The sequence below is a fragment of the Anas platyrhynchos genome, chromosome 7 (assembly GCF_047663525.1).
Source record: "Anas platyrhynchos isolate ZD024472 breed Pekin duck chromosome 7, IASCAAS_PekinDuck_T2T, whole genome shotgun sequence".
Taxonomy (NCBI): domain Eukaryota; kingdom Metazoa; phylum Chordata; class Aves; order Anseriformes; family Anatidae; genus Anas; species Anas platyrhynchos.
The window spans coordinates 31,558,937-31,583,279 of NC_092593.1; the positions used below are offsets into that span (position 1 = coordinate 31,558,937).

General features: G+C 43.8%; 1 protein-coding gene across 1 annotated transcript in view; it reads left to right on the plus strand.

The window, feature by feature from the left end:
- The first annotated feature begins 1,711 nt into the window (after nucleotides 1–1,711).
- The window catches only part of BARD1 (BRCA1 associated RING domain 1), a 50,314-nt gene continuing 27,682 nt past the window's right edge, over nucleotides 1,712–24,343 (plus strand). The window contains exons 1-6 of the mRNA XM_027461153.3: nucleotides 1,712–2,153; nucleotides 2,248–2,304; nucleotides 5,554–5,699; nucleotides 13,472–14,463; nucleotides 22,047–22,127; nucleotides 22,820–22,992. Of these exons, the coding sequence (XP_027316954.3) occupies nucleotides 1,969–2,153; nucleotides 2,248–2,304; nucleotides 5,554–5,699; nucleotides 13,472–14,463; nucleotides 22,047–22,127; nucleotides 22,820–22,992 (1,634 nt within the window). The 5' untranslated portion in view covers nucleotides 1,712–1,968. The remainder of the gene's footprint in view (nucleotides 2,154–2,247; nucleotides 2,305–5,553; nucleotides 5,700–13,471; nucleotides 14,464–22,046; nucleotides 22,128–22,819; nucleotides 22,993–24,343) is intronic.

Below are 24,343 nucleotides of genomic sequence, written 5' to 3' on the forward strand. Positions count from 1 at the left end.
TGACTCAAGAGCTCTATGGATCATATGTTTTTTGTAACTTGTGCTCAAACGCCTCAAGTTGCCTTAAAGTTGCACCTGAACAGCAGGTTCTTTTGCTATCTTCTGGCATGACACACTGGGAGATGCCAGGAGATGCCAGGCACTCATTTTTTGGAGTGCAGGACAAATTCGCAGAAACTGAGCAAGAGGAAAGAGTGTATTAACATTGGAAACCATTGGTGTTTAATAGCCAAATGACGGTATTAGCTTATTTTGTGTGTTTATCCTGGTTTCAGAGGGTTGATGGAGCAGGTCCCTGTCCCAGCTGTGTGCCCTGACATCATCCCTCTCCTATATCCATTTTGGTGTGTGAGCATATGATAGGATGCGGCACCACCAGGAGCAAGGGACGTGCTGGTCCCCACCATCACCCTGATGGTGTTTTAGCCTCTCACACCTCAGCATGCTCCAGATGACCATCCTGAACCCAAGAGACTTCAGGTTTCTGCATCCTGCATGGCGCTGATCTCCTTGTGCCTATGACTGGTGTTCTCCTTGTACCTGTGGCTAATATCAGTTGCAAAGACCAATATTTAACCTTCCATAAATGGCCAAAACAGCACCCAAATTTCAGCTGGTGACATCGTACCAACATCTGTTTTCTGCTGCTCTTGCCAGCCAAATTTGCCTGCTCCGCGTCACTTTTGTGATGAAGTTCCCTCAAAGAATAACTCGCTTGCTTTAATCGTGTTTGCACTGAGATTTATGGCGTGATGCTTGCTCACTGGTGGAGCTTCTCAATGCGAAATGTCAGTAAAGCCTGTTATAAATTGCTTCTGGCATTTCTACTCTATCTTTTATTTGGCTGGGAGTATTTCTACCTGAAAGTGATAAATTCTTGCTATAGCTTCTTTATGTGCTTCAGTAATTACACTGTGCAGGGGAGGCGGGGGAGGCTTCCACAGAGGCATCCCCGCAAAAATAGCAGCCCACCAAAAGCAGGAGGTTGGGCTGAGCTGTGAGGCGTTACTGGGCACGCAGGCCAGGAAACATAATATATATATATATATATATATATATATATACAGCAGTGAAACATTCCTACCTAGCTCTGATTGAGGGGCAGGAGAAAGGGAAGAAATGGATATTGGCCATCATGATGGATATGCATGGGTTATATCATGGGCATGGAGCTGAGCCTCCACTGCACCCATTTTGGGGAGGTTTTGGGGTACTGGGGATGTTTCAGGGATTGTGGGGCACTGTGATGCCCCTGCTTGTGGGTTTCAGGTGTTATTTGGATGGGAGGTATTTCTGATATGTTAGATTTGTTTGTTATAGATGGGGAGGTGTTGGAGAGGGGCCTCTGGTGAGGCTGCACCTTGAGGGCTGTGTTCAGTTTTTGGCCTCTCAGTACCAGAAGGACATCGAGGCCCTGCAGCATGTCCAGAGCAGGGCTACGAAGCTGGTGAAGGGCCTGGAGCACAAGTCCTGTGAGGAGCAGCTGAGGGAACTGCGGGTGTTTGGTCTGGAGGAGGCTCAGGGCAGACATTGTTTCTCTCAACTGCCTGAAGGAAGGTGTGGGGAGCTGGGGGTCAGCCTCTTCTCACGGATAACTAGTGATACGACTAGAGGGAATGGCCTCAAGTTGCACCAGGGGAGGTTCAGGTTGGGAATGAGGAGACATTTCTCCTCAGAAAGAGCAGCCAGGCATTGCAATGAGTTGCCCAGGGAGGTGGTGGAGTCACCATCCCTGGGGGTGTTCAAGGAGAGGTTGGACGTGGTGCTTAGGGACATGGTGATACTGGTATTAGGGGGATGGTTGGACCAGACGATCTTGGAGCTCCTTTCCAGCCGTAATGATTCTATGACACAGTTAAAGAAGACGCTCCAATCACCTACACTCCGACCGAGGGGCCTCCCTCCCGCCATTTCCCTCAGCCACCCCGCCCCCGGCCCAGGGCGGGCTCTGGGGGTGCCGCATGCGCGATGGCGGCGGGCGGGCAATTCGGAGCGGCGATGGCGGCGGGGCTCCGTGAGGCGCTGCGCGGCCGCTCCGGCAACCGGCTGGACCCGGGCGGGCAGCCCGGCCCCACGGCATCCCCAGGGCACCCCTGGGCGCTCACCCGAGCCGCGTTGGGGCGGCTGGAGAGGGCGCTGAGCTGCTCCCGCTGGTAACGGGCGCTTCGTCCCTTTTGTTACCGAGCCTCCCCCCCCCCCTTTCTTCCCGCCTTAAAACTAATGGCGCTTTCTTTCCTCCGCCCTCAGCGCAGGGATCCTGAGGGAGCCCGTGTCCCTGGGGCGGTGCGAGCACGTCTTCTGCCTGTGAGTAGCCGGGGGCTTTGGGGGCTGCTGCCCTGCGTCCCTGTGAGGCGGCTGTGGGGTCTGGGGTCAGGCTTTTTGGGGTGCTGGGCGAGGGGTTTGGGGCGTTTGCCCGCTGCTAAGGGCGCCATCAGGCACAGTGGGGTGAGGGTGCACGGCAGCTTGAGGTTCTCTGCACCTTCAGCTCCTTAAACAGCATAAATAGCAGCCTGCGTTGTGCCCCCAGGCCTGTCAGTGTAACTTTTCCCATATTCGTGTTTCCTGGCATCCCGCTAACCACTTCTGAGGAGGCAGAAGTCACACAGCCTGCGCTGGGACATCTCCCTGCGTTCCCCATACAGGTGGAGAGGCGAACGGCTCCTGCCTCAGGGGGAGGCAGCTGGACCTTGTGGCTCTCCCACGTCTCACTGCTCTTTGTGGTGTACAAAAGCAAGCACAGGTACTAAAAAGGTCCGTCATAAACCTGAAACAGTTTTGCTGCACCACACGGATGTGAACTCTATTAAAATACTACACCTGTTGCAGAGGAGGTGACGGACACTTTCTAATCTCTGCTTCTAAGCCAGTGTAGAGATTCAGCCTTGCCCCTTGCTAATACTACAGTCACCCTGCCAGTAAATGTGGAGGAAAACTCACTCTCTTGCCGAACTGCCTGCTTCAGCTGCATCTTTCTCATGGGGACTTAAGGTGTTATAGGCCTGAAGACTAAAATAGTAGCAAAGGATACTTCCTTGCTTTTTAATGAGAAAGTGATTAAAGAGGAGATGCCCTCAGCATCTCCTCCCCTAAGTACGGATCCCAAGGATGCTTGATCCCAAGTACGGATTGAGCAGTTCGTCATGTGTGGGTTCTTGCCCAGTTTAGGCCCCTACTTGCTGCAGAAGGTTCTGCTTTCTGAAGCAGTTCTTTGTGCCTTGTTCTGTTTGCACTACCTGCCCACAGAGTACTTTGTGAGATAATCCCCAGGAGCTTGTACAAGCTATAAATACGTTCGTATCTATCTTGTGAAATGTTTCTTTTCATGAGGGATAATGTGAATTCCTGAAGGGTAGCGTAACAGTGGTTTAATAAACATAATTGTAGTTGTTGGGCGTCCAAGGCCTGGTGATTTTATTTGGATAATCCTGATGTATTCCAGAGGATGGATTTCAAACACTCGCTATTTGAATTTTTTTTTCTTCTTGGCTTTAGAGGAACTTTCAAGACACCAGAAGATGATGTATGATGCACTTTGCATTGGTGAGGCTGGAAAGAGTAGCCAGTAGGATCCTTAAGTATTCCCCAGCAGCTGTTTAGTGCTCTAGAGAGGGTTTATTTGAAATGACCCCTGTTGTTATACCTGATCCTTTCTCTTCCATTTATCCAGCCTTTTACATCAACATAATGCCTGCTGGTGGTTCAGTCTTGACTCATGGCTACTCTTTTTTAAATAGGCCTAAGGAAATTTAGGTTAATTTGTTTATAAACAAACCTGGTAGGACATGGGACGGACCTGTAGTATTTGAACATGAACTGCTTTTGATCCACAGCTAAAGAAGCACATTCCTTAATCTAATACGCGGGAAGGAGTGGGGTGAATGGCAAGAGCTGGCTTCTGGTGTGTTAAGTGAAACATGTAAAACTAACAAGATGCAATAATTAGGTAGCACCTAATGTAACAGGTTCTCTCTCAGCATGCCTTTCACTATGGGCAGGGATATTTATTGAGATCCATTCCTGCAGTTTTGTATAAGTAACTGCAGCGTTAGTTACGGCTAATGGGTAATGAGTGTAAAAAGCCAACAGCTAGAATAATTAGCAAAAGTCATCGTATAAAAGTCATTCTCTGTTTCTTCTGCGCTACGCTTTACAGACTTGGGAGACCTGAGGCCAGCGTTCCTGGAGAACAGGACCTGGTTGGTTCTCGTTTTTGCTTGAAGTGATCTGTCTGTGTCATGAAGCAAATGTCAGAGCCAAGAGCTGTGCATCAGCCTCCCTGATCGCAGCAGTGTCTCAGCTCCCGAGGTCCTTTGCACTCTTGGAGCAGGCTGATTACAGTGCATAGCACAAGCACCTAGCAGCATTTTTTATGTGGCAAATCTTACATCCTTCTGGAAATTAACTGAAGGCAAGATACTTGCATTTGAGGGAGAGATGCCAGTGCAGAGAATAGTTCTGAAAAAAACTCTCTGAACGTATCTGGTAGTTGTGATACTTCTGATGCTGTTAACTGATAATGCTACCGGTTTTGGGGGGTCTGACTGTCAGCTTTGAACCTGACTGCTTTTACAGTCTACAAGCACTGACTTTGATCTTCCTGTTGAGGTCGCAGTGCCGTGGTATTACTTGCATTCTGTTGCTCCAAATGTTTAATATAATCTGCTCACACTTAATTTTGTACCTCTGGCTAGAATTGTGCATGCTACATGGTGGTAAGTTAATAGACACTTTTCTGAAATTAATTCAGTCTTGGCTATGTGAAACTATAACACACATTTACTAGAATAAATTGGAACTGAGAAGAAGAAACGTCTTTTGGATGATGCAGCTCAGGTAGCAAAGCATAAGATCCTCTCACTGGCCTAATCAGATGAAGAAAAGATTTTAAGCTGATATGAAGAAAGTGATGTTAGTAAGAAGCTACAAGTGTTTAAATGACCTTAAATAAACCTGTTTCTCCCCTGTGCCCCGCTTTGATCATCTCCTGACATAAATGCTTTGAAAGACAAGTGATGGAATACTCTGAACACCTGCAGATCCCTGGGGGGCTTCTTAGAGAAAAATGTTCAGACAGGTGAAACTTTTCAATATCAAGGAAATTTTAAGCAGGCAAAAGTGGAAGAGAACTTAGCGTGAGCAGGCTTTCTGTCACTTCTTTTAAAAATATCAGGCTGTAGAAGAATAGCCAGACCTCTTCCTGAGCTGTAAAAAGTGGCACTTTAACAATTATGCTCAAACAGTTGTCTAGAGACAAACGGCAATGGAGCTTCAGCATACCTGGAAAATTTGGATCAGACTGCGACTGTAGGTGTCGTACATTAACCGTGGCAGCATTCTGACAAGGCTCTGGACTTAGCTTGCTTAATTATGGCTTGTCATTTGCTTTGATAAATGTCCTCTCCTGCATTTGTGACTAACTCGTATGGGCTTTACAACAGTAGTTTGTCAACGTTAAGCTAAGGGATTCTCTCAGCATTCAGCTGTGGGAAGGTTAATTGCAAGCACTGGAGATAATTTACGCCAAATAATGGATTTTTACTTTTTGACTTTCAGATCTTGTGTGGGCGACTGTGTCGGCGCAGAATGCCCAGTGTGCCACATGCCAGCCTGGGTGCAAGATGTGCAGATAAACCGGCAGCTAGATAACATGATCCAGCTTTGCAGCAAACTGCGGCATCTGTTGGGCGCAGACACCTCGGGTAAGAGCAAATCTGGGTCTCTGACAGCCGCTGAGTCCTGGCCGCTCTGTTTCCTTCCATGTTGAGAATGAGCAGTGCAGCCCTGCTTAAGATTCTGAAAGTCTGTTCCAAACCATGTTTGGAAAACTTGATGTGAAGAGAACTGTCTGTATGGATTGCTTGTTCTTCAAATCTATTTTACTAAGAAATCTGCATGAGCGGGTTATCCATAATTCATTAGAATCTGTCTTTCAAAATTAGATGAAAGTGGGATATATTCCCAAGTCATGTGGCAGTTAGTTGCACACACCAGGGGCACAAGTTGTCATATCCTGTGCTCCTAAGGGAACACAAATGCACACTGGAGAATCACTCACTTCTTTGGGGGGCCCTTTTAAAAGATTAAGGCATATATTATCACACCTCTCACCTACCTGTGCACCAGGACGTGCATGGTGTCCCAGTAATTTTCAGCTGTGGGTTTTTGCACACGGAAAGCCTCTCCTTGCCCCCTGCCTAAAGAGAGAAGGAGGCGAGTCTTAATTCATTTATTTTATTCCAGACCCAAACAATCAGCTAGTCTGCTACAATGGCATTTTGTCACTGCTGACTGTGCTAGAAGATTGCAGAGATTGTGCTCCGGGAATTCATCTCTATCAAATTTCAGGCTGATTGTGAAAGTAGGGAAAAATGAAGTGAAACGAGCGTAGGTGAATGTGTCTCTTCTGTAAGCCCAGAGAGGAGCATTTTATGTAATACCAAGTTTTAGAAAACATTCATTTAGCTGTCAGATGCAGAGAAAGTAATTCTTTCTTCATTGTTGCTTCCTAATGTGTTTGTCTAAATAAAGGATTCTTTTTCTAAGTCTAATCCCATCAGCACCTTCGTGTTCAATAACGATGTAGCTCATTATTGGCATCAAAATAGATTGAAGTGATGAGACTGGAAGCCTATGTCCAACTGCATAGGAATACATTTTATAGAGATATAAAATCTTCCGGAGCATAGAAAACTGTAGATGATAGCTTAAATGGGATTTCAGGGAAACATTTTAAGTGGTGAAGGCTTGTTGAAAATCTAGCTGCAGGAGAATCTCTGAGAAGAGCTACTTGTAATGCTAAAATGCAGCATTTAACATACAGCCTGTTACGATTATTGATACTGTTTAGACGTTTTGCAGAACTTATGGCTGGAGTAACTCTTACAAATTGGTCTGAAATTTCACTGTGCTACAAGTTAAATAATGCATTCAGTCCCATAGCTCTTCGAAAACAAGCTTTGTGTGGTGTGGCTAAAGCACAGAGCAAGATCAGGTCCTTTTATCGTTCCTTAACGTGATATCACAATTTTTATTGTGACTTAAAGGCTGGCTCGAAATGGAAGCTTACAAGCGTTTTATTTGGAGCTAAAATTATGAGCTCATGTGGGAGCTTTCTGTCGTACTTAGTCTTTGCCCTGTATTAACATCAGTGGTCTTCTGGATGTTTTGTAGTGAGGATAAGGGGAAAAGTCTCCCAGATTCATAGCCGTAAATGGTTCAGACACAGGTAAATGAGCACAGGGCTAACAACAATCAGTTGTCTCGTACTATGGCAAATCACAGGATGCTGTAGCTTCAGGTTTCTGAGAACAAATCCTTTAGGAAGTTTTGTCACTCACATCTCTGGCAAATCTGTCACTTCCCATAGACGTATGTCTTGAACTTAATATATACAAAGTGAAATATGTTTGAGTTTGGAGAATCGGGGCTTTTCTTGTTCAGAAGCTGCTTTCAAGTTCTTACAGCACTACTTTTGCTATGTTCCCGTCAACGATGTTTTCTTCTCTCCTTCTGTTAGAAGGTCAGAAATTGTATTTTTATCTTCCAGTCAAAGAGGCACACTAAAAAAAAACAATCCTTCTATGGAGGAAAGGAAATGAAGCAGTTGAAAAGGAGTTGAAATGGGGATCTCTTCATACATTTGTTTTTTCTGTTTTGCATATTTATGTGTCTAGTTTTGAGACAATTGTGGCTTTTCTAGAGGCATTTGTCTGAGAACGTTGTTGTTGACACTGAAGTTTCTGATGAAAATGAGTCACACTAACCTTTTTTAATCCGAGAAGATGGGTCTTGGAGCCTAGTAAGATCCGTGTGTTGTCTTCAGAAATGCACAGAACTGCTATGGTTGAAATGATATTTAAGCTCACACATTGAACACTTCAAGTGTAAAAATCCATGTACCCAGCTGGTTCCATGGTGTACGTGAAGAGAGATCTCACCTGGTGCTCTGCTGGGGTAAGGTGGGATAAGGATAGCTTTTTTTGGTTGTTATAAAAAGCAGCAGCAAATAATTCAGGACAGTTTGCACAAAGCAGCTCACACTTCCCTTTTAAAGGGAAGTACAACAGGTGACACTACAGAATACTGTTGGGGGATCACTAGAGAGGAATTTGCAAACAGAAGGGGCCTGGAATTGTATAGAAAATAAATGCAAACTATCAGTAGCAAATTCTGAGTCTGAAAACTAATTAATTCATTAGAGATGTTAGACCCGTAGCATGTAGCAAGGGAAGAAGAGCAGCCTGCCCTTCTGACTGTCCGCCTCTGTACCTTTACAAGGATGGTGGGAATCCAACTGGTTTCATAGATGGGATATCTGCGCCCCAGCCTTTAGCTCTAATGTTGCCAAGTCCAAGACGTCTTGAGAATTGTGGCTGATGGGATAACAGCTCCATAGGTGCCAATTCAGCAAAAGCCACTAAGATTTTTGGAGGTAGGCTAGCTTAATAAATAATTAAAGCACAACCTCACAACCAAAGAAACAAACCAACCAACAACAACAACAAAAAAAGGAAGCCTCCTTGAAAAGAAGAGGACTCTTTTCCCTGGGACTTTTGTTGGTGGACATACAGGTGAGAAAATAAAGTCAGGATTGGACAGTCTGCTGTTGCTTAAAGTTATTACTATTATTATTTATTTGTTTCTCATCTGAGGTAGAATAACTCACTAACAAAGCCTTGGTGTTGTTTATCAACACAAAAGACAGGAGAAAAAGGAATGCTTCTTCTCTGTATAGACCTGGATGTTTGAAGCATTGAGAGATGGCAAGGACCAAGGTTGAGAAACTTACATGGACCAAGGTCTGTGGCAAGGCATTGTGTTGGCTCTTTATTTTGTGCCTTTATTATGGAACAAGCATTCATTCCACACACTTCAAATGCACTAGCTTTGGAAACCATTGTTGATATTGTTATATTTTTATTAGCAAGGCCAACGTTTCAGTCTAAGCAGCGTTCTCTTCCTCAAGACAGAGAAGGAAGGGCTTAAACCAGATTGGGAGAAGTGCCACTGTGAATGTTGACAGAGCGGTTTAGGACATTATCACCATTTTTGATGAGATGTGTTTGAATCTTCCAGTTTCATTTCAGTGCTGGACAAACACAAACAAATTTGTGTTACTTTATGTTGAAACAGCCTTGGACATGCAAGCAATTAGCTACAGCATGCCAAGCATACCAGCTCAAATTAGGCTGGTAAATCTGCATGGGCATGTCTTGCTGTCCAAAGTTTCATTCATACAGTTCTTAATTGCTGGTTTTAATAGAGAAAATCTATTTTTTTGTTGTTGTATTTTTTTTTTTTAAAGCTCAATTTTTCTAAAGAAGTTTCCTACCTTATGTGAAAAATACCCCAATGAAATGCGTGTTGAAAGGAACCTTGCTGGCAACAACACGTAGTCAGTTGTGGCAACATCAGATGGAGAAGTAATCTTTTAATTCATGGTTTATTTATCTCAGAATAAGTTCCAAATTGGAAGGGTGTTGTTTTTTTTGTATTTTTTTTTTTTTAGTCTGGCCAGGAAAGTATCAAGAATGCTTTATTTTATAGAACTAAGAACGTGTTTGATTAAAACCTCCAACGTGTGGAAGTACTCTGTGGCTTATCACTTACACATTTTGCAGATGTCTCCAAACTTTCTAGCAGAGAGATGATAGCATCTTTCTCCCAAGAGCATGGTTATTTTTGTAACAGCTGATGATCAGTATTAATAATATAGGTATTATTCCACTTCTAATCTTGTGCAGGGTAGAAGCGTCCCCGTCTCCTTTGGGAGGAGGAAAAACATTAATCTTTGGATTATTTCACTCTCTTGTCTACCTTCCTGCAGAATTTGCAAGGCTTTCCCCCCACTATTTCTGATTTCCTTTTCAAGTGAAACTTACTCCTTGCATTTACACTACAATATATGAAATTACAGTAATTACGGTGGGTAATTAGTAAGAACTTGTTGAATCATGGACATAGTATCTGGCATACTAGAGGTGAAGGCGGTTCATTGACAGATGCTCTTGAAAACGAGTTTCTAAATACTTCAGATGTTTGGGTGGTATTCTTTAGGAAGGAATTGCCGTAAATTATCCCAACAACCACTTGGAGGTGATTTTACTTCATTCTTTATAATGTCATCTGCCTCACTCCAACAGTCACAAAGCGTGTTATTTTTCTTTCCCCCCATCCTCTTCTTGTACACAGCTAGAACTTCGCAGGTGTTGGTCAAATCTTCTGAAGCTTGTGTTGATGCCTGTGGACAGGAGGAGAAATTAACTTTTGATTAGCCTTTATAGTATCACAGTTGAGTTTCTCATTTCCTGACGTGGAGGGGAGGACGCTGAACTCCTGTTGTAAGGGACTGCACTGCGTTTCATGTGTGCTGTGACATTTTTCATAATAGCTAAAGCTGAGTTTTTTGAATAGCTGGAATTTCTCCCTCCCCCCCTCCCCTCCCCCCCGTGTTGAATACTTAACTTGCAAAATAATCATTCTTCAGTGAAGGCACTAATGTTGCACAGATGGTACCAAAGCACTTCCCTTTGATTTTTAATAAGGGACTAGTTTGTCAAAGAGATTTCTCAACTTCTGTTCTGAAACCCATAATAGAGAATAATTTGAAAGGCACACAATGTGCATCATTATATTCCTTTGATGCAGATTAATGATAGCTAAACCACATTTTCTAATTGCTCCTTTTTTCCTGCTCTAGTCTGTTATTGCACTACAGCAAAACTTGGAAATGTAGTTCTCCAGTTGCAAGGCACCACACATCTCCTATTTTTTGTCTACTCTCAGCCCTTTCAATACTCAAGAAATTGAATTCTATTAACTGTTAGCATTAAGAAACTTGTGTTTGTTGTGTGCGAAGAAGCCTAATTTAGAAAGCATTTAGTTAATAGTGTGTATATGGATGTTATGGTTAGTGTGTAGCCATTGGTAAGTAAATAAATAGTATTTTTTTTTAGGCTGGTTCTGATACTGCTATTGTGGATACTCTTTACACCAGAGCAAATGCTTAAAATAGAGAATTAGTAAGTCATGCTCCACTGATTTACCTTGTCTCAATGAATCTCTAAAAATAAATTTATGGGGAAACTTGTTATGTATTAATAAGCCAATTAAATCTTAATCATCCACAGTCACTTTTTCATCCCTGTTGAGATGCAGGCTCCGTTGATTGGCTTCCAACTTGGAGACAGGAAAGAATTCCTTTGGATCAATTTTTCTACGAGCAATTTTCTCTGAAGGTAGTTGAACTGAGCGCACTTAGCTACCAGATAATGCCCGCTTTCTATAAACGAACATTTACATATTAAACTGTAACAGCTTCCTTTTAGTTTCTCAGCACTGCCTTTTTCTCTCCCGGCTCAGATCCCTTGAAGGACAGGATTTTCAGGGAGGGCAGATCTGCCGTTTGTCCTTATTACCTTTGGAGACATCAAACATCCTGGCAGAAGTAGCAGGAGCTTCCCTAGGTTTGCACAGCCAGCCTCTGGATGCGTGCAGGGAGATCTTTGCAGTCTGGATGGCCTTTTAGGCATGTTCCCGAGTGCTTCCCCTGTTCTTTTCCATGGCAAGTGGTTGCATGTGAGGAAAAATAATCCCAGAAAAGCATTTATTTGGTGTATTTTCAGCAGGTTTTTAGTAATCTGGCTGGTAAGTCCCCACTGAGCAACCAGCAATGAGCAGATCCGTTTAAGAACCCTCATGGTTGATTTTTCACAAGCTTTCTGGCTGCCAGAAGTGGCATATACAGAGCTTCCAGTGTAAATACTTAATTGTGTTACGCTGCTTTAGATCCTACATCTGAAGGACAGCGCCTTTGATTGCATTTGTCTCTTGACTTTCAAGTCTTAGCGTGCTCTACACATCAAAAAGAATTCTGGCCATCACCAAATTGTCGGACAAATTACTTTTGCAGGCTGATTTCATTCTTGTTCCTTACTTGGAGATGACTGATAGTCCTAGCAAGGTAAATATTTTAGAAGGGAATCGCTGGTTGTGTAAACAGTGCAGGCAAGACAAGTAAATAGTAACTGTCTTATATTTTGCATCTGTTTGCAATCAAGCTCTTTTTTTTTTCCCCTGATGTTATTGTCAGAATGAAATTGGATATGATATCTTCCTGAAGGCTGGTGAGTTATGAGATTTCAGCCTCCATTTCAGTCCTTTTATTCTGCTTGCACCAAGCCCAGCCCTGAAGGAAAAGCAAATAGCTGCAGTTCTGTACTTGGCAATTATCTTGCCTGTACGGTGTGTTTTTTGTTAAATAACTAAATGATTGATTAGCTTGCCTCAAGCTCTATTCTTAAAGACACTTTTGGTCTGATGCCTTGCATATCCCTCTAGCTAAATCTCCTCGTGCTTCGGAACCTATTTTAATTCAAGGGGTAAGTAGGTTAGTTTAAATCAAAAACGAGGAAACGTTTAACCTTGAAACGTTCCTTTCAAAGAAAAATGTGAGCGTGCTGTGCCCTGTCTTGGGGTCCTGGTACAGGAGAGACCTGGAGCTCCAGGAGCAAGCCCAGCGAAGGGCTGCAGAAATGATGAAGGGACTGGAGCAGCTCTCCTGGAGGAGAGGCTGAGCGAGCTGGGGCTGTTCAGCCTGGAGAAAAGAAGGCTCAGGGACAATCTCCTCCGTGTGTGAAGGTGATTTTGTGATTCGGTGGCCACTGAGGGGACGTCTGTAGCCCTTGGTCTCAGCTGCTGCTTCATGTACAGGGTGTTCCTCTGTCATCTTGGCTATTGATTTGCTATATGCTGTGCAGTGTGACTTATGAAACTGTTCTATTGCGTATTTTTAAAGTGCTTGAGATCTTAAAAAAAAAAATAAAAAAAAAAATTACTTGGAGCTATTTACTACCAAGAAGTAAGGGCTGAAACGAGAGGACAAATTGCTTGTAGGTTTTGTGTATTCCTCTGACTCACCTCCTGCATCTGTAGAATTAGCCAACCTTTGTCAGGAACGTTTAACATTGGTATAAGCATTTTGGTTTTGATTGATTACAGTTACTCTTTGTGTTTTTCTTCAGATGAACTGTAATATCTCTTTAGAAAATTGTTTCTGTGCTCTTGTATACGTGCAGAGGCTACTTTGTTAAACCTGCTGCCAAAGACTGCTTGGGGAGGGAAGCAGCTTCTCTCCTCTGTACAATTTGGTCAGAAATCCCGTGTGCACGTGCTGCCCTCTGAACCCAGAGAGCTGATGGCATTTCTCTGCCTGGATGCTTGCCTGCCCAGCAGATAGCTCTAGCTGCACTGGGATCCCCAAACTCCAGTGGTTTTTTTCTTCTTCTGTTGGCAGTGCCAGTTGTTTGCAAGCCATTGTGTGTCTTCAGAAGAAATGAAGGCAATCAGAGGTTCTATTTACTAACATGTCATCGGCTCTCATGGTTGTTGTTATTCTGATCTCTTTTCTTCCTTTGAGGTGTTCTGCTGAAGAGTACTCTAAATTATTTTTCCTCTTCCCTTCTCCGCTTAGATTCAACAGAATGCATATCCACACCAACAGGCTCCGACTCTGGGAACAAGAGTAAGAAGGAACAGATAAAAATGTGGTTCAGCCCGAGAAGCAGGAAGATTCGGTGCGTCCTGAACAAGGGTCAGCCTAAGACTAAAAGCGATGGCCCTTGCCAAGACCCATCTTCAGCTTATCATTTCTTTCCTTCCCCTCCTCACGAAAAACCCAAGCCAACAAAAAAGCCAGTGCAGAGGCAGAGTAAGAAGATGAAGAAAAAACATCTAGCAGACATCAACAAAGTGTGGGGCCTAGGGAAACCTGAGCAGAAAGGAGGAGCTGAGGAGAAGACTTCCAAGGAAAAGTGTGTGACCATTTGTAGCCAGCCAGTCGTCCTGTGCACTCCAGAGCCTGATAGCCCCGAAGAGACGCTTCCACAGGAGCCTCTAAAGGAAGCTGACTCCAGCACAAACGTGGAGAAATTAGAAATTTCACCAGAGGTAAAAGCCTCAGAGGAGAAAGATAATAGCTTGGATGCCCGTCCTGCACATGTCAGCAAGGAAAAAACTTGTGCTGCGGAGGAATCCCCGTCGATAGGAAATGAAACTACGCCTTTGAAACGTGGAAGGGAGCAATCCAGCCTCCCAGTTTCATCTCAGACTAAAAGGTCCCGAAGAGCTGAGGGGAGCAGCAGTGGGAGTGCAGGCAGGCAGGCGGCTTGCTTGGAGGAGTCGCCTCAGGGCAGCCCCATCTCCCAAGTGACTGAACCTAAGACACCCGTTCAGGTTTCCTCCTCTGGATCAAAGCTCGCTGGCACTGCGATGAAGACAAGAAACTCTGCAGCAATGAATAGTCCTTCGTTTCCCAAATCTCCTTCTACTCCCTCTACTTCCAAGGCGTGTAGTCAAGTAGGAACACCACACAGTCCTTCTGTGTTCAAGTCCCCTGGTGGAGCTAATGCTGTTGCCCGAAGGAATTACAAAGGAGAGACTTTGCTCCACGTCGCTTCCATCAAGGTAGGGCTGTCATCTTCTGTCTCAGCTCTAAATGGATCTAAAAAGATGGTGTTGTATTTAAAAATATCCTGAAAACCACTTCACTGCATCCTGGCTTTGTGGGGAAAGCTCACTCTGGGGTCTTTGTGTTTAGTGAGGAGCTTGCAACCTCTTTCTGTGCCTTCAGAAAGAAATGGCTGTTGGAATGATCGAAGATGTCATACTGGAGAATATCTCAGTGTATCACAGTGTCAGTTCTGCCTTTGGGCTCTGGGAAGCAATACCCATTCCAATGTTGTGGCTTCCTGTGCTGGGAAGGGGTCTCTGTGACCTTTTGCAAGGAGAACTACTAGGAATTCCAGATCTCCCTGAGTGATCTCGGTCGGTTTAACTTGACCTGGTCAGTCCGTCAGGGCAGGATTTGAATTACTGACATGAAGATGACCGTGCAATTTCAGTAAGTTTTTTGTAATCACTGAGATCCCCATCTGATGGTAGTGGCAGCTCAGAAGGCTCAAAAAACGGCACCACGGGATTTCCATGCTAAGCCCTGTGCTGTCCTCATGAGGGAGAGGGAGCACGAGCAGAGCTGAGCTATTCTCAGGAGACTTTTTGCTTTTATGTAGGATCAATATTATTCAGTGACACCTGCTACTCACCTCGCTGCAAGTTATTGGCCTAGCCAAATTCTGCTGGGATAAAACACCGCGGGCTTTGCCCTTTGCAAGGGTTAGCCTTCCCTCTTACTGCTTAAAAGCTACACACACGTGGGGTAAGCTGAAAGCTTACAGTCAGACTCATCAAACGCATTAATATGGCAGCTCTTTTCTGCGAGGGCATCGCAAAGAATTTGTATTCTGGCAATTTGAATGTACTTTGTGCTAAATCATAATATAGAAATAGCGTCTTGTTAATAAACTGCCTGTGCTGGTAGAATTGATTCACCTATAAGCGTCCTGACATTTATACAGCACTTCTATTTGTCGAGACAAAGGCTGTTCTTGATAAATAACTGTGTCCTCTTTCAAAGGCACTCTAATAAGCCACTCCTGCTGCACATGAGACCTTTTTAAATGGAAGTGGCAGCTGGGCTGAGTTGAGTTCAAATCTCTTACTCGATGCCATTAATACTGAATTAGGGAGGAGAAAATGAAACATTGTCCTCATAGGACTCAAGAGCTTTAAAGGATAGATCTTGCCACTTCTCTTCATAAGGCTTCTGTATTCCTCTTTATTAAAGCACTGTTTACAAATTATTCTTCCCCAACTTTCTGGGAATTTCTAAAGAATACTGTTGCGACTGGTTCCAAAAGCTGAGCTGCCTTGACAAGTCTTCACACAGGTGTGGCTTCCAGCAGCACACCCCATCCTTCTGTGGCACACAAGTTCCTCATCCCAGAAAGGAGAGCATCACTGCAGCCTGCTGTGAGACTCGGGGTAGAGTGATGTGCCAGGCTTTGCATTGCAGAGCGTTTTGAAGATAAAGGAGGAAAAATCAGGCAGTTGGTACTGTAGAGGCAAATAAACATGGTACAGCTGGCCAAGGTTGGTAGTGTAGCCTCTTGGGACCGGTGCAGGGCTACATTCTGCCTCAGTGGGCTGAAATGCTGAGCTCCAGCTGTGCTGAGGCAGTGGGGTGGGCAGGCACCTGAATAAATGCTATTTCAGTCCTGTGAGTGAATTCATTTGGGTTTCTTTTTTAACGTTTTCAATCGTTGAGCAAGAGGGGAAGTAGTTTCTGTTCCTCACTGGCTCGGCTGTGTAAAGCTCCTTTGTTTGTACCGAGATGCTCTTTGGTAAAGGCATGGTTAACTACATAGGGCTCTGGGGTGATCCCAAAGTTATCATATCCCTTTAAATCTAGTTAAAATAAGGCGAGGAGAGTGGTCCTTTGGTTTTGGTCTTAATTTCCTCGTATCAGTTTCTAGCTACTAAACTTTTGATGCAACTGAGGAAGCTCTTTTGCTGTGTGAACCTCAGCTCCTTGTCTGTAAAAGCAGGTAATACGGATGAGGAGACGTGAGGACTGGGTCTTTCCAGAGAACTACTTGTGATGGAGTTTGCTAATTTTTACTTTGCACAGCAGTGAATAGGTAATAGTGGTTCATCACCACGAATCTGCTGGGAGCGTGTGCCAACTGCAAGAAAACCTCTTATTGCATGCAAGTGTCTTCATTATAAGCCGAGTGTTGCTAGATTGCTAGGTGCAGGAGCCTTGCTATTACACGTAACAAGTGCCAGGGCTGATGAATGTGTTCTCAAAGAAGCTGGTCTTGAAAATACTGGGTTTTATCCTGTATGCATATTCCCATTGTGCCTTTAAAAATAGCCCTGTCAGATCTTTGGTTTCCAGAAGTTTTCCTATATTTCTCTTCCAGTTGTGCTACAGGTGGATTTTTCTCCTTGTTTCCACAGCCAGCAATATTTTTCCCTGTGTGTAGTGAGAAACAGTCTTAGAACAGCCACCCTGTCCCCACAGTGAAACAGTCTTATTCTCTAGGACTCAATTAATTAGAAAAATAAATATCTGTACCATTTTCATTAGCTGTTAGGGTCTAATACTCTGAATGTAACGAAAGCTCATCAACTTTTTTCTTCCTTAAAAGATAATTAACAACGTTACGGGGCATTAAAATTAAGTGTATTGTGCTGTTTCAACCAGTTCTGAGGGATTGTCCCCATTTACTACTCTTACCCGAGTGAGAAGCTCAGAGAAACCAAAATGGTTCTCGAGAAAGATTCCAGCGTGGGTGAGCTCCACGCAGGGTTACCCTACTAACTTGAAATAAACGTGTCTCTTCCCACAGCAGACAGCAGTTGTGTTCATCTTCCTCCATGGTCATTAACGGTAAAAACTTCCAATTAGTAAGGATGCAAAACGTGACCTCCTGCACTCCTAATATTCTAAACTGGTGGTAGGTTGTCCCCATCAGCCCTTCCCTATAACAGTGTTTTTTCCCCAATAAAATAATGAGTTGTTCACAGTGCCAGCTCTTACACATGTGACAATTAATTGCAGCACAGTATTATTTACCTAGTTAGTACAGAGTCTTAAATTTAGTGCAGAAATCATTTTTTTTGTACTTTGGTACAGCATTTCAGGTCTTGGTCGTGGCTGCCTTTCTTCTGCCCAGCCCGAGTGGGGTTGCTGGGGCTGGGCAGGGAGGAATGAGGAGGAAGGAGGGCACCAGGGTGGCTGGGAGAAGGTTTTGGCTTTTGTTTCCAGCCAGAAGGACCAGTTGTGGTTGCCTCGTGCTCCAGGAGCCCTTTAGATCTGGCAGCTCTGGCTGGGAGGGATTTCAGGAGGCTTCACCTGTGGTCAGCACGCACTGCTGGACCCTTCATATTCATTATACTTAGCGCTGCAATAACTATTAGATAATTCCTTGTGAGCCTGGGAGGCTGTTCTTCCTTTTTATTGCTTTGTTACTGGCTGTGTCACAGCACATCAGAGCGCGAAGGGAGGTGTTGTGAGCATCAGCTGCCACCACATCGGCTGGGATCCTTTTCCAGGTATCGCTGCCCGAGCCAGCTGTGCAATCCCTTGCTTTTGGTACCAGCCACTCACGCATCTCACACGTGGGTATGGAAACGTGGTGACAGTGGGCTCCTCGCATTCTGCAACATACAAGCACAAAGAAGTTTTATTTCTTTACAGTGATTTATTGCAAGTTACCCCAAATTACCACTAGTAAAGCAAGCCTATATTTAGTTTAATTCCCTAGATACGTGCTTATTGATATTATTTCAAAGTGCTGCTGGCACAGTTCTGACCAAACTGCTCCCAGGAGCAGGGCCAGTGACAGTGGGCTGAAGTTTGGTTCAGTGATGAGCTGCGTCACGGGGTCTGGTGTCAGCCAGGCATCCTCGGCTGTCCAGGAGACCTCGTTTGGAGAGGTTCTTGCAGGGAAAGCTCTTGGAGAGATGCTCTGCTTTTGGTAGACAGTTGCTTGTGTATTTTTAGGGACCTAAGGGGTGTATAGGACAGCAGCACCCTGTTGCTGACTTCTGTTTTTCCACCTGGAGCAGCCAATAGATGTTGTTGGGTTTGTATTTTCTTAGATCAGTTTTTGCCTTCCCAGTCTGATTCTTACTTCTGTTTTTTTCAGCTGCTGCTGATGATTAGTGCAGCTTTTTTGAGCTTATCAAGGGCGTTTCAGGATGTTTCAGGTTGTCAGGTACCCAGCTGCACTTGGAGGATGCCAGCTGCATGTCTCAAGGATGTTCCAGGCTCCCAGGCCAGCAGACATCTTCCTCTCAGTATCTTTCCTCTTATAACCAGATTGCCTTTACCGTTGCTCCTGTCGTGGATAGAGAAATAATTTCTCTAAATCTGAGGTGAGAAGCTCCCTGTTTCCTGGAAACAGTCGGAGCATTCACAATTACTCTGTAATTCACTTTTTGTCCTCTTTAACCACTTAGCGTGAGCTGTAAATAACCTAGTTTTCCTCCTGCTGTGCCATATCCTAACAAGCAAATGTATTTGGGTTTGAAAGGTGTTTTTTCTCATTTGTTTGACCTAAAGCTTGAAGTTTCTCATTTACCTTTGCAAACAAAGGGAGAAGCACTCGGTCGATGTGGTGCAGCTTTTTAGCTGCCTTCATCTACTGCCCTAATTCTTTGGGTCTCTTCTCTGAGCTGGTAGAATATTTTCAGGAACTTAATTTAAAGGTGACTTTTGGGGAACAAAACCTGGTCCAAGCCGAGTTTCCTGGACTTCTGCCATCAGCATCTGCAGGCGCTGGACTCTCCCTGGGAGGGGGCGTGCTTTTAAAGCTGTGTAAACACCTTTCTCTGTGCAGATTAATGCCACGCTGTCTTCTAGACCTGCCAACAGATGGCCCCACTGCCTTTCCAGCTTCTGAGATTTTCAGAGCTCCCTTAAGCTGGAGCAGAGGAAGAGCCAACCCAATGCATTGTTTTGTTGTCACTGTACATAAGGTTGGTTACGAGCTTCAAATGTCCTTTGCTTTACTGCTTCCAAGCAAATAATTCTACATTCTGCGGTGGTTCCAGCCTCTTCAGAAGCTGGTTGTAATCCTTCATCGATAATGAGATTTAAAAACGAGTGCTTCCCTGAGAACTGTTCCAGATAGCATTCTTCTACATGGTGTTTGTCCTCTGGACAATTTCAGAAGCAGCAGCATCTCCAGTTGTTTCCACTCTTGCTACAGACTGCCAAGACAAGCTCTTAGGCTCCTCTTACTGCTATCTGGTGTAGTTAGGGCTCTGACTTGTCTTGCTGGGATAAGGAAACTCACGGGAGCATGGACAAAATCCATTTCAATATTAGTTGGAGAATAATTTTAGGAAGCATTTTTGAACTGGATATCTCAAAGCGATAGCTGGGGATTGGTGGAGTCTCTTCTGCTTTCCTGCTTGGGGAGGAAAGAAGTCTGGTATGTTGGCATTTGCAGCTGGGACTTAGCCCTCCTGGGTGCTTGTCCTCTCGCATTTAAAATTGTGCAAAACACGGACTGACTTCACACATGCAACAAATTCTGCCAACTTTGATAGACCTGGTGAACGTGCCAAAGGGTCATTGCTACTCTTGGGATCGCCGTCAGGTGCCGGTGACCCTCCTTGCTCGCAGGGCTCTAACACGAAGCAGATCTGCTAAGGCTCTGCTTCGTGAAATTATTTTAGCTAAATGCTCACGATATAATATCCAACTGGAGAGCTTCTTAGGGGACGAAGGCATGTCCTCCTAGCATATGGCATAGATGTGAGTTTAACACTTAATTTCTGGCTACGTTTCTTTTAATTTTGAGGCTCTGAACGATGTTCTTAAAGTGCCACTTGTAATCCTGATGGGCTGCACTGAGAGCTTCCTGTCCCTGCTGCCCCTCTGGTTGTGCAATGCCACTTGTGGAGAGCAGCTTCCATTTCCACCCGAGGCAACGACAGATTTTTCTTCTGTAACAGCAAAATGCCAGTCTCCTAATTTTGTCTTAGACCTGGTTTTCGTTCTGCAGATGCTGTACTGTTTGTCCACGCCAACGACGCTTCCTTTGATAAAACTCCAGTGATGCTTTACAAATCAACATTTACATTGCTCTTCTGAAAAGCTCTGATACGCCAGTGCCCACACAAATTATTAGCTATGCTTCCTGCTCTAAAGGAGTACTGTTGAAATGTCAAACCCTTGCCGAACGTGTTTGCAAACTTAACTTTAAATGATAAGCTCAGATCTCGCTTATTATAGATAATTGTATCTTCTCTCTGTAGGAGAAGATCTGATGCTGATCACTGTCTTAGCTGCTTCTGAATAACTATCGAGACTTGATGCGTGTCTGTTACCTTGCAACCATAAAGTACTCCAGCAGCAGCACACGCTTTAATTGCTCTGAAATGTAATGTTTTGCTGGGACATCCAGGCTGTGAATATAATGCACGAGGCTTCCCTCGTGTTAATTTGCTTGACAGTTTAAATAGGCGATTCTCAGCGCTTTTTTTTGGTGAATTTGGAGTTTACATTTGTTGCTTGCTGGATTTATTTCTGTTGAGCAGAGTTTGATCACTTAATATTTTCTCTAAGGAGCGCAGATTAAAGCTATTCTATTTATCAGCCGTGTTTCTTGGTAACAAAAAATGGGATTAAATTTATTTTTTGTTGTATTTAAGGTTTAATTTATTATTTTCTCCCTTCTTCCTGAGGTATGCTGTGGAATAACAGGGATTCCTTGACTTGCCACTGCATGAGGGCACAGAACTCTGTATTATAGAATGAACTCTTTTCTTGCTTTAAGACCTGCACTGCAGAGATTTCCTTGCCTCAGCTTCTGCAGGAGGCTTCTCCTTGCCTATTTATAGTTGCACCTGTACACGATCCAATCTTATCGCTAACTTTGTTTTCTGCTTGCCTTTAGGAACATCAAAGCCTCACATTCACAAATTCTCCCCAGTTGCTTCCTTCATCTTATTTCTGCTTGGCCTCTTTCCTTTTTCTATAATCTCTGCATCAGTTTCTTGTATTTTCCACATGCATTTTCTTGGTTATAGTAAAACCTGAATGTGGCTTTTTTTTTTTTTCCAAAAATCAAATGAAAACTGTTTTTTAGAGTAACTGTCAGAGAAAGTTTCTGGAAGATTCAACGTGGGTAGTAATTTTAGTGTAAAATAGAAATCCTTTTTCTTTTGATTAGTGGGGAAAAATTTCTAGCAGCTTGTCAGGCTTATTAATCTATTTCATCTATGCATTTTCTAGACAGTTATTTAGATGTAAAAGACAAAACATCCAGTCGGAATGAGAAGCAACTTCTGAACAAACCTTCCTGATCTTAACCTTGCAGTCAATTCTAGTGTGCGGATAGTAATCAGCACAAACCTGCCTATTTCAGGATTCTGAGTTAGGGCTCTTATGCACCTGATTTTTAGTTTTAAAATATTTGTGTGAAGTAAGTAGGTGCTTTTAAATGAGCAGCAATGAGAAATAGTGGTTCCAAACCAGTTGAGGTTTTGTTACCCTGACGATTTCTAAATGGAAGACTTATACCATTGTGTTTTTACTGCAGGTAGACTTAGACAGAGACAACAGTTCTGCATCTTACAGTTCTGAATCTTCCTTACCTTTTAATGATAACCATTATTTCTCACTTTTGCAGGGTGACTTAGGAGCTGTTGAACAGCTGCTGCAAAACGGGGCAGATCCCAATGTTAAGGACAATGCTGGCTGGACACCGCTGGTGAGTTGTAGATTTCTTGCCATCTGTCCCTCTCTCACTTTTAATTCCCTCCCTACTCTCATATTTTGCTTCCCTTTATACACACTTACCTGACAAAGAATTGTGCAAGGTGGAGAAATGATAAAGTGTAAAACCTTATTATTAGCAACTATTGATCTGCCAAATCCACCTCTGCCTTGCTAGGTTAGAACGTGCCAGCAATCTGCCTGAGATTCTGCAAATGCAGAAAATGTATCTATGCTAACTACAAAAGGATCAATTGCAGATAATTTAGATGTTTTATGGGTTCTTGATGCCCTTGGTGTTTTCCTTTACGATTTAGGAAATATATGAAGTGGTTAAATGAAAAAGTATTGCATACTTGAATTACAGTAAATAAGTTTTTTTCGGTGATGACTTCTTTCTCTCCCAAAGAGTACTTTTGAGTGAGTCTGTAAGCAGGGAGGCTTTGTTCTCTCTGGTCTAATTTGCACACAGTTGGCCTTTGTTCAGCTCCTCTCTAGGCTTGCTGTTAGTGCCAGGTTTCAAGGTTAATTCATGTCAGGAACTTAATGCAGAATCCTTGCCTTGTCTTCCCTGGCCTTCTGCTGAGAGGTGTCTGAATGCGTTGGCTGGTGTGACAGAGGTACCTGCTCTGAACTGTGTTCCGCTTGAGTTTGCTTTCCTTACTGCTTGTGGCCTTCCCCTCCTAGCATGAGGCGTGTAACCACGGGCACAAAGAGGTGGTGGAGCTGCTGCTGCAGCACAAAGCACTGGTGAACACCACGGGCTATCAGAACGACTCGCCCCTGCACGATGCTGTCAAGAACGGGCACGTGAGCATTGCTGAGCTGCTGCTTCTGCACGGGGCCTCCCGTGATGCAGTGTAAGTAGATGTGAAAAGTTACTTTAGTTGGGGCACCATCTGCAGCCTCTGGGGTGTGTGGTAAGTAAATAAGAAGCAAAGCTAGTAATAGATGTGATTATTAGAAGTGGTGGCGGTGGTGTAAAATGCGTGTTCTGTTATGCTTGTATCCCCCTTTTCAAGGTAGATGTTTCCATTTGAACTTTGTCTGAAGCTTTTCTGAGAATGTCATAAGTAGCTGGAGAATTGGAGACCAAAGTAGGAAAGTAACAAAACATATTTACCCAATTTTCACCCTTTTCTGTTGGCATCTTGTTACAGCTACTGTCAGATACAGGATGCCGAACTATATGAGCTTTGAACTGCTACAGCTGTTTTTCTCTTTTACTTTCCTTACACTACGTGCTAGCAGAGGGTGTTTCAGTCCAGTCCCTTTTAACTTGTTAAGTGGCGTAGACAAACCGAGGTTTGTGAAGGTTTTTTTCTTTTTTTTTTTTTTTTTTTTGTCATTTCAAAGCACTAATCCTTGGTGCGCTTCCTAATTCCTAAAAGGCTTAGGCACATTCTCAGTGAATCTGTGTTGATATTCCTGCTGAAGATTTTGGCATTTATGTATAGGAAGTGCTAAAGTGTATGTTAGGTAAGGAATAACCCTGCAAACTCTTATTATATCAGGTGCTAAATGTAGTTTTAGGTGTTGTAGCATTGCTGTTATGCCAGGAGCTTTATATATAAAAATTGAGTCTAACACATGTCAATAGGGGTGTGTGTGTATAAAGTAACAAGACAGGATGAAGTCTTGCATGACATGAATTTCCTTGCCAGGAGCATAAAGGAACATAAACACATTCAGCTTAATCACTTCAACTCACAATATTCACTCTCAAAGATTGCAGAACTGAGGTGTTCTGAGGAAAAGCGCAGGGTTTGCAAAAACAATCCTGGTCTTGAAAACATGGGAGTTGGAGAAGAGAAGGGAAAAACCCCACACAAAATAAACCACCAAAACTGTAAACAAGTAAAACAAGGTTGAGTTGTTCATCTTCACTTTGTTCTTGAACAACAAAGACCACCACATTATGCCTTAAGCTGACAACTTCAGAAACTCATTTTCAAACCACTTGAGTATCAGTCTCCAGTTGGGTGACACTTCCCACTTGTCTGCCTGGTGTTTGAAAGTGTAGCACAGACACCAGCTTTGCAGGCTTTTGACAGGACTTACGCATGGAGGATTGGCGTGGCAGAGACTCCAAATGCCAGCAGTGGGCTTTTCAGCTCTCATCTTAGCCTTAGCCTCTACCGCATGTGCTTAGACAAACTGAGATGAAGCCGAGCCTATTTCAGCTCATTCTGCATTAGCAAACATGACCTT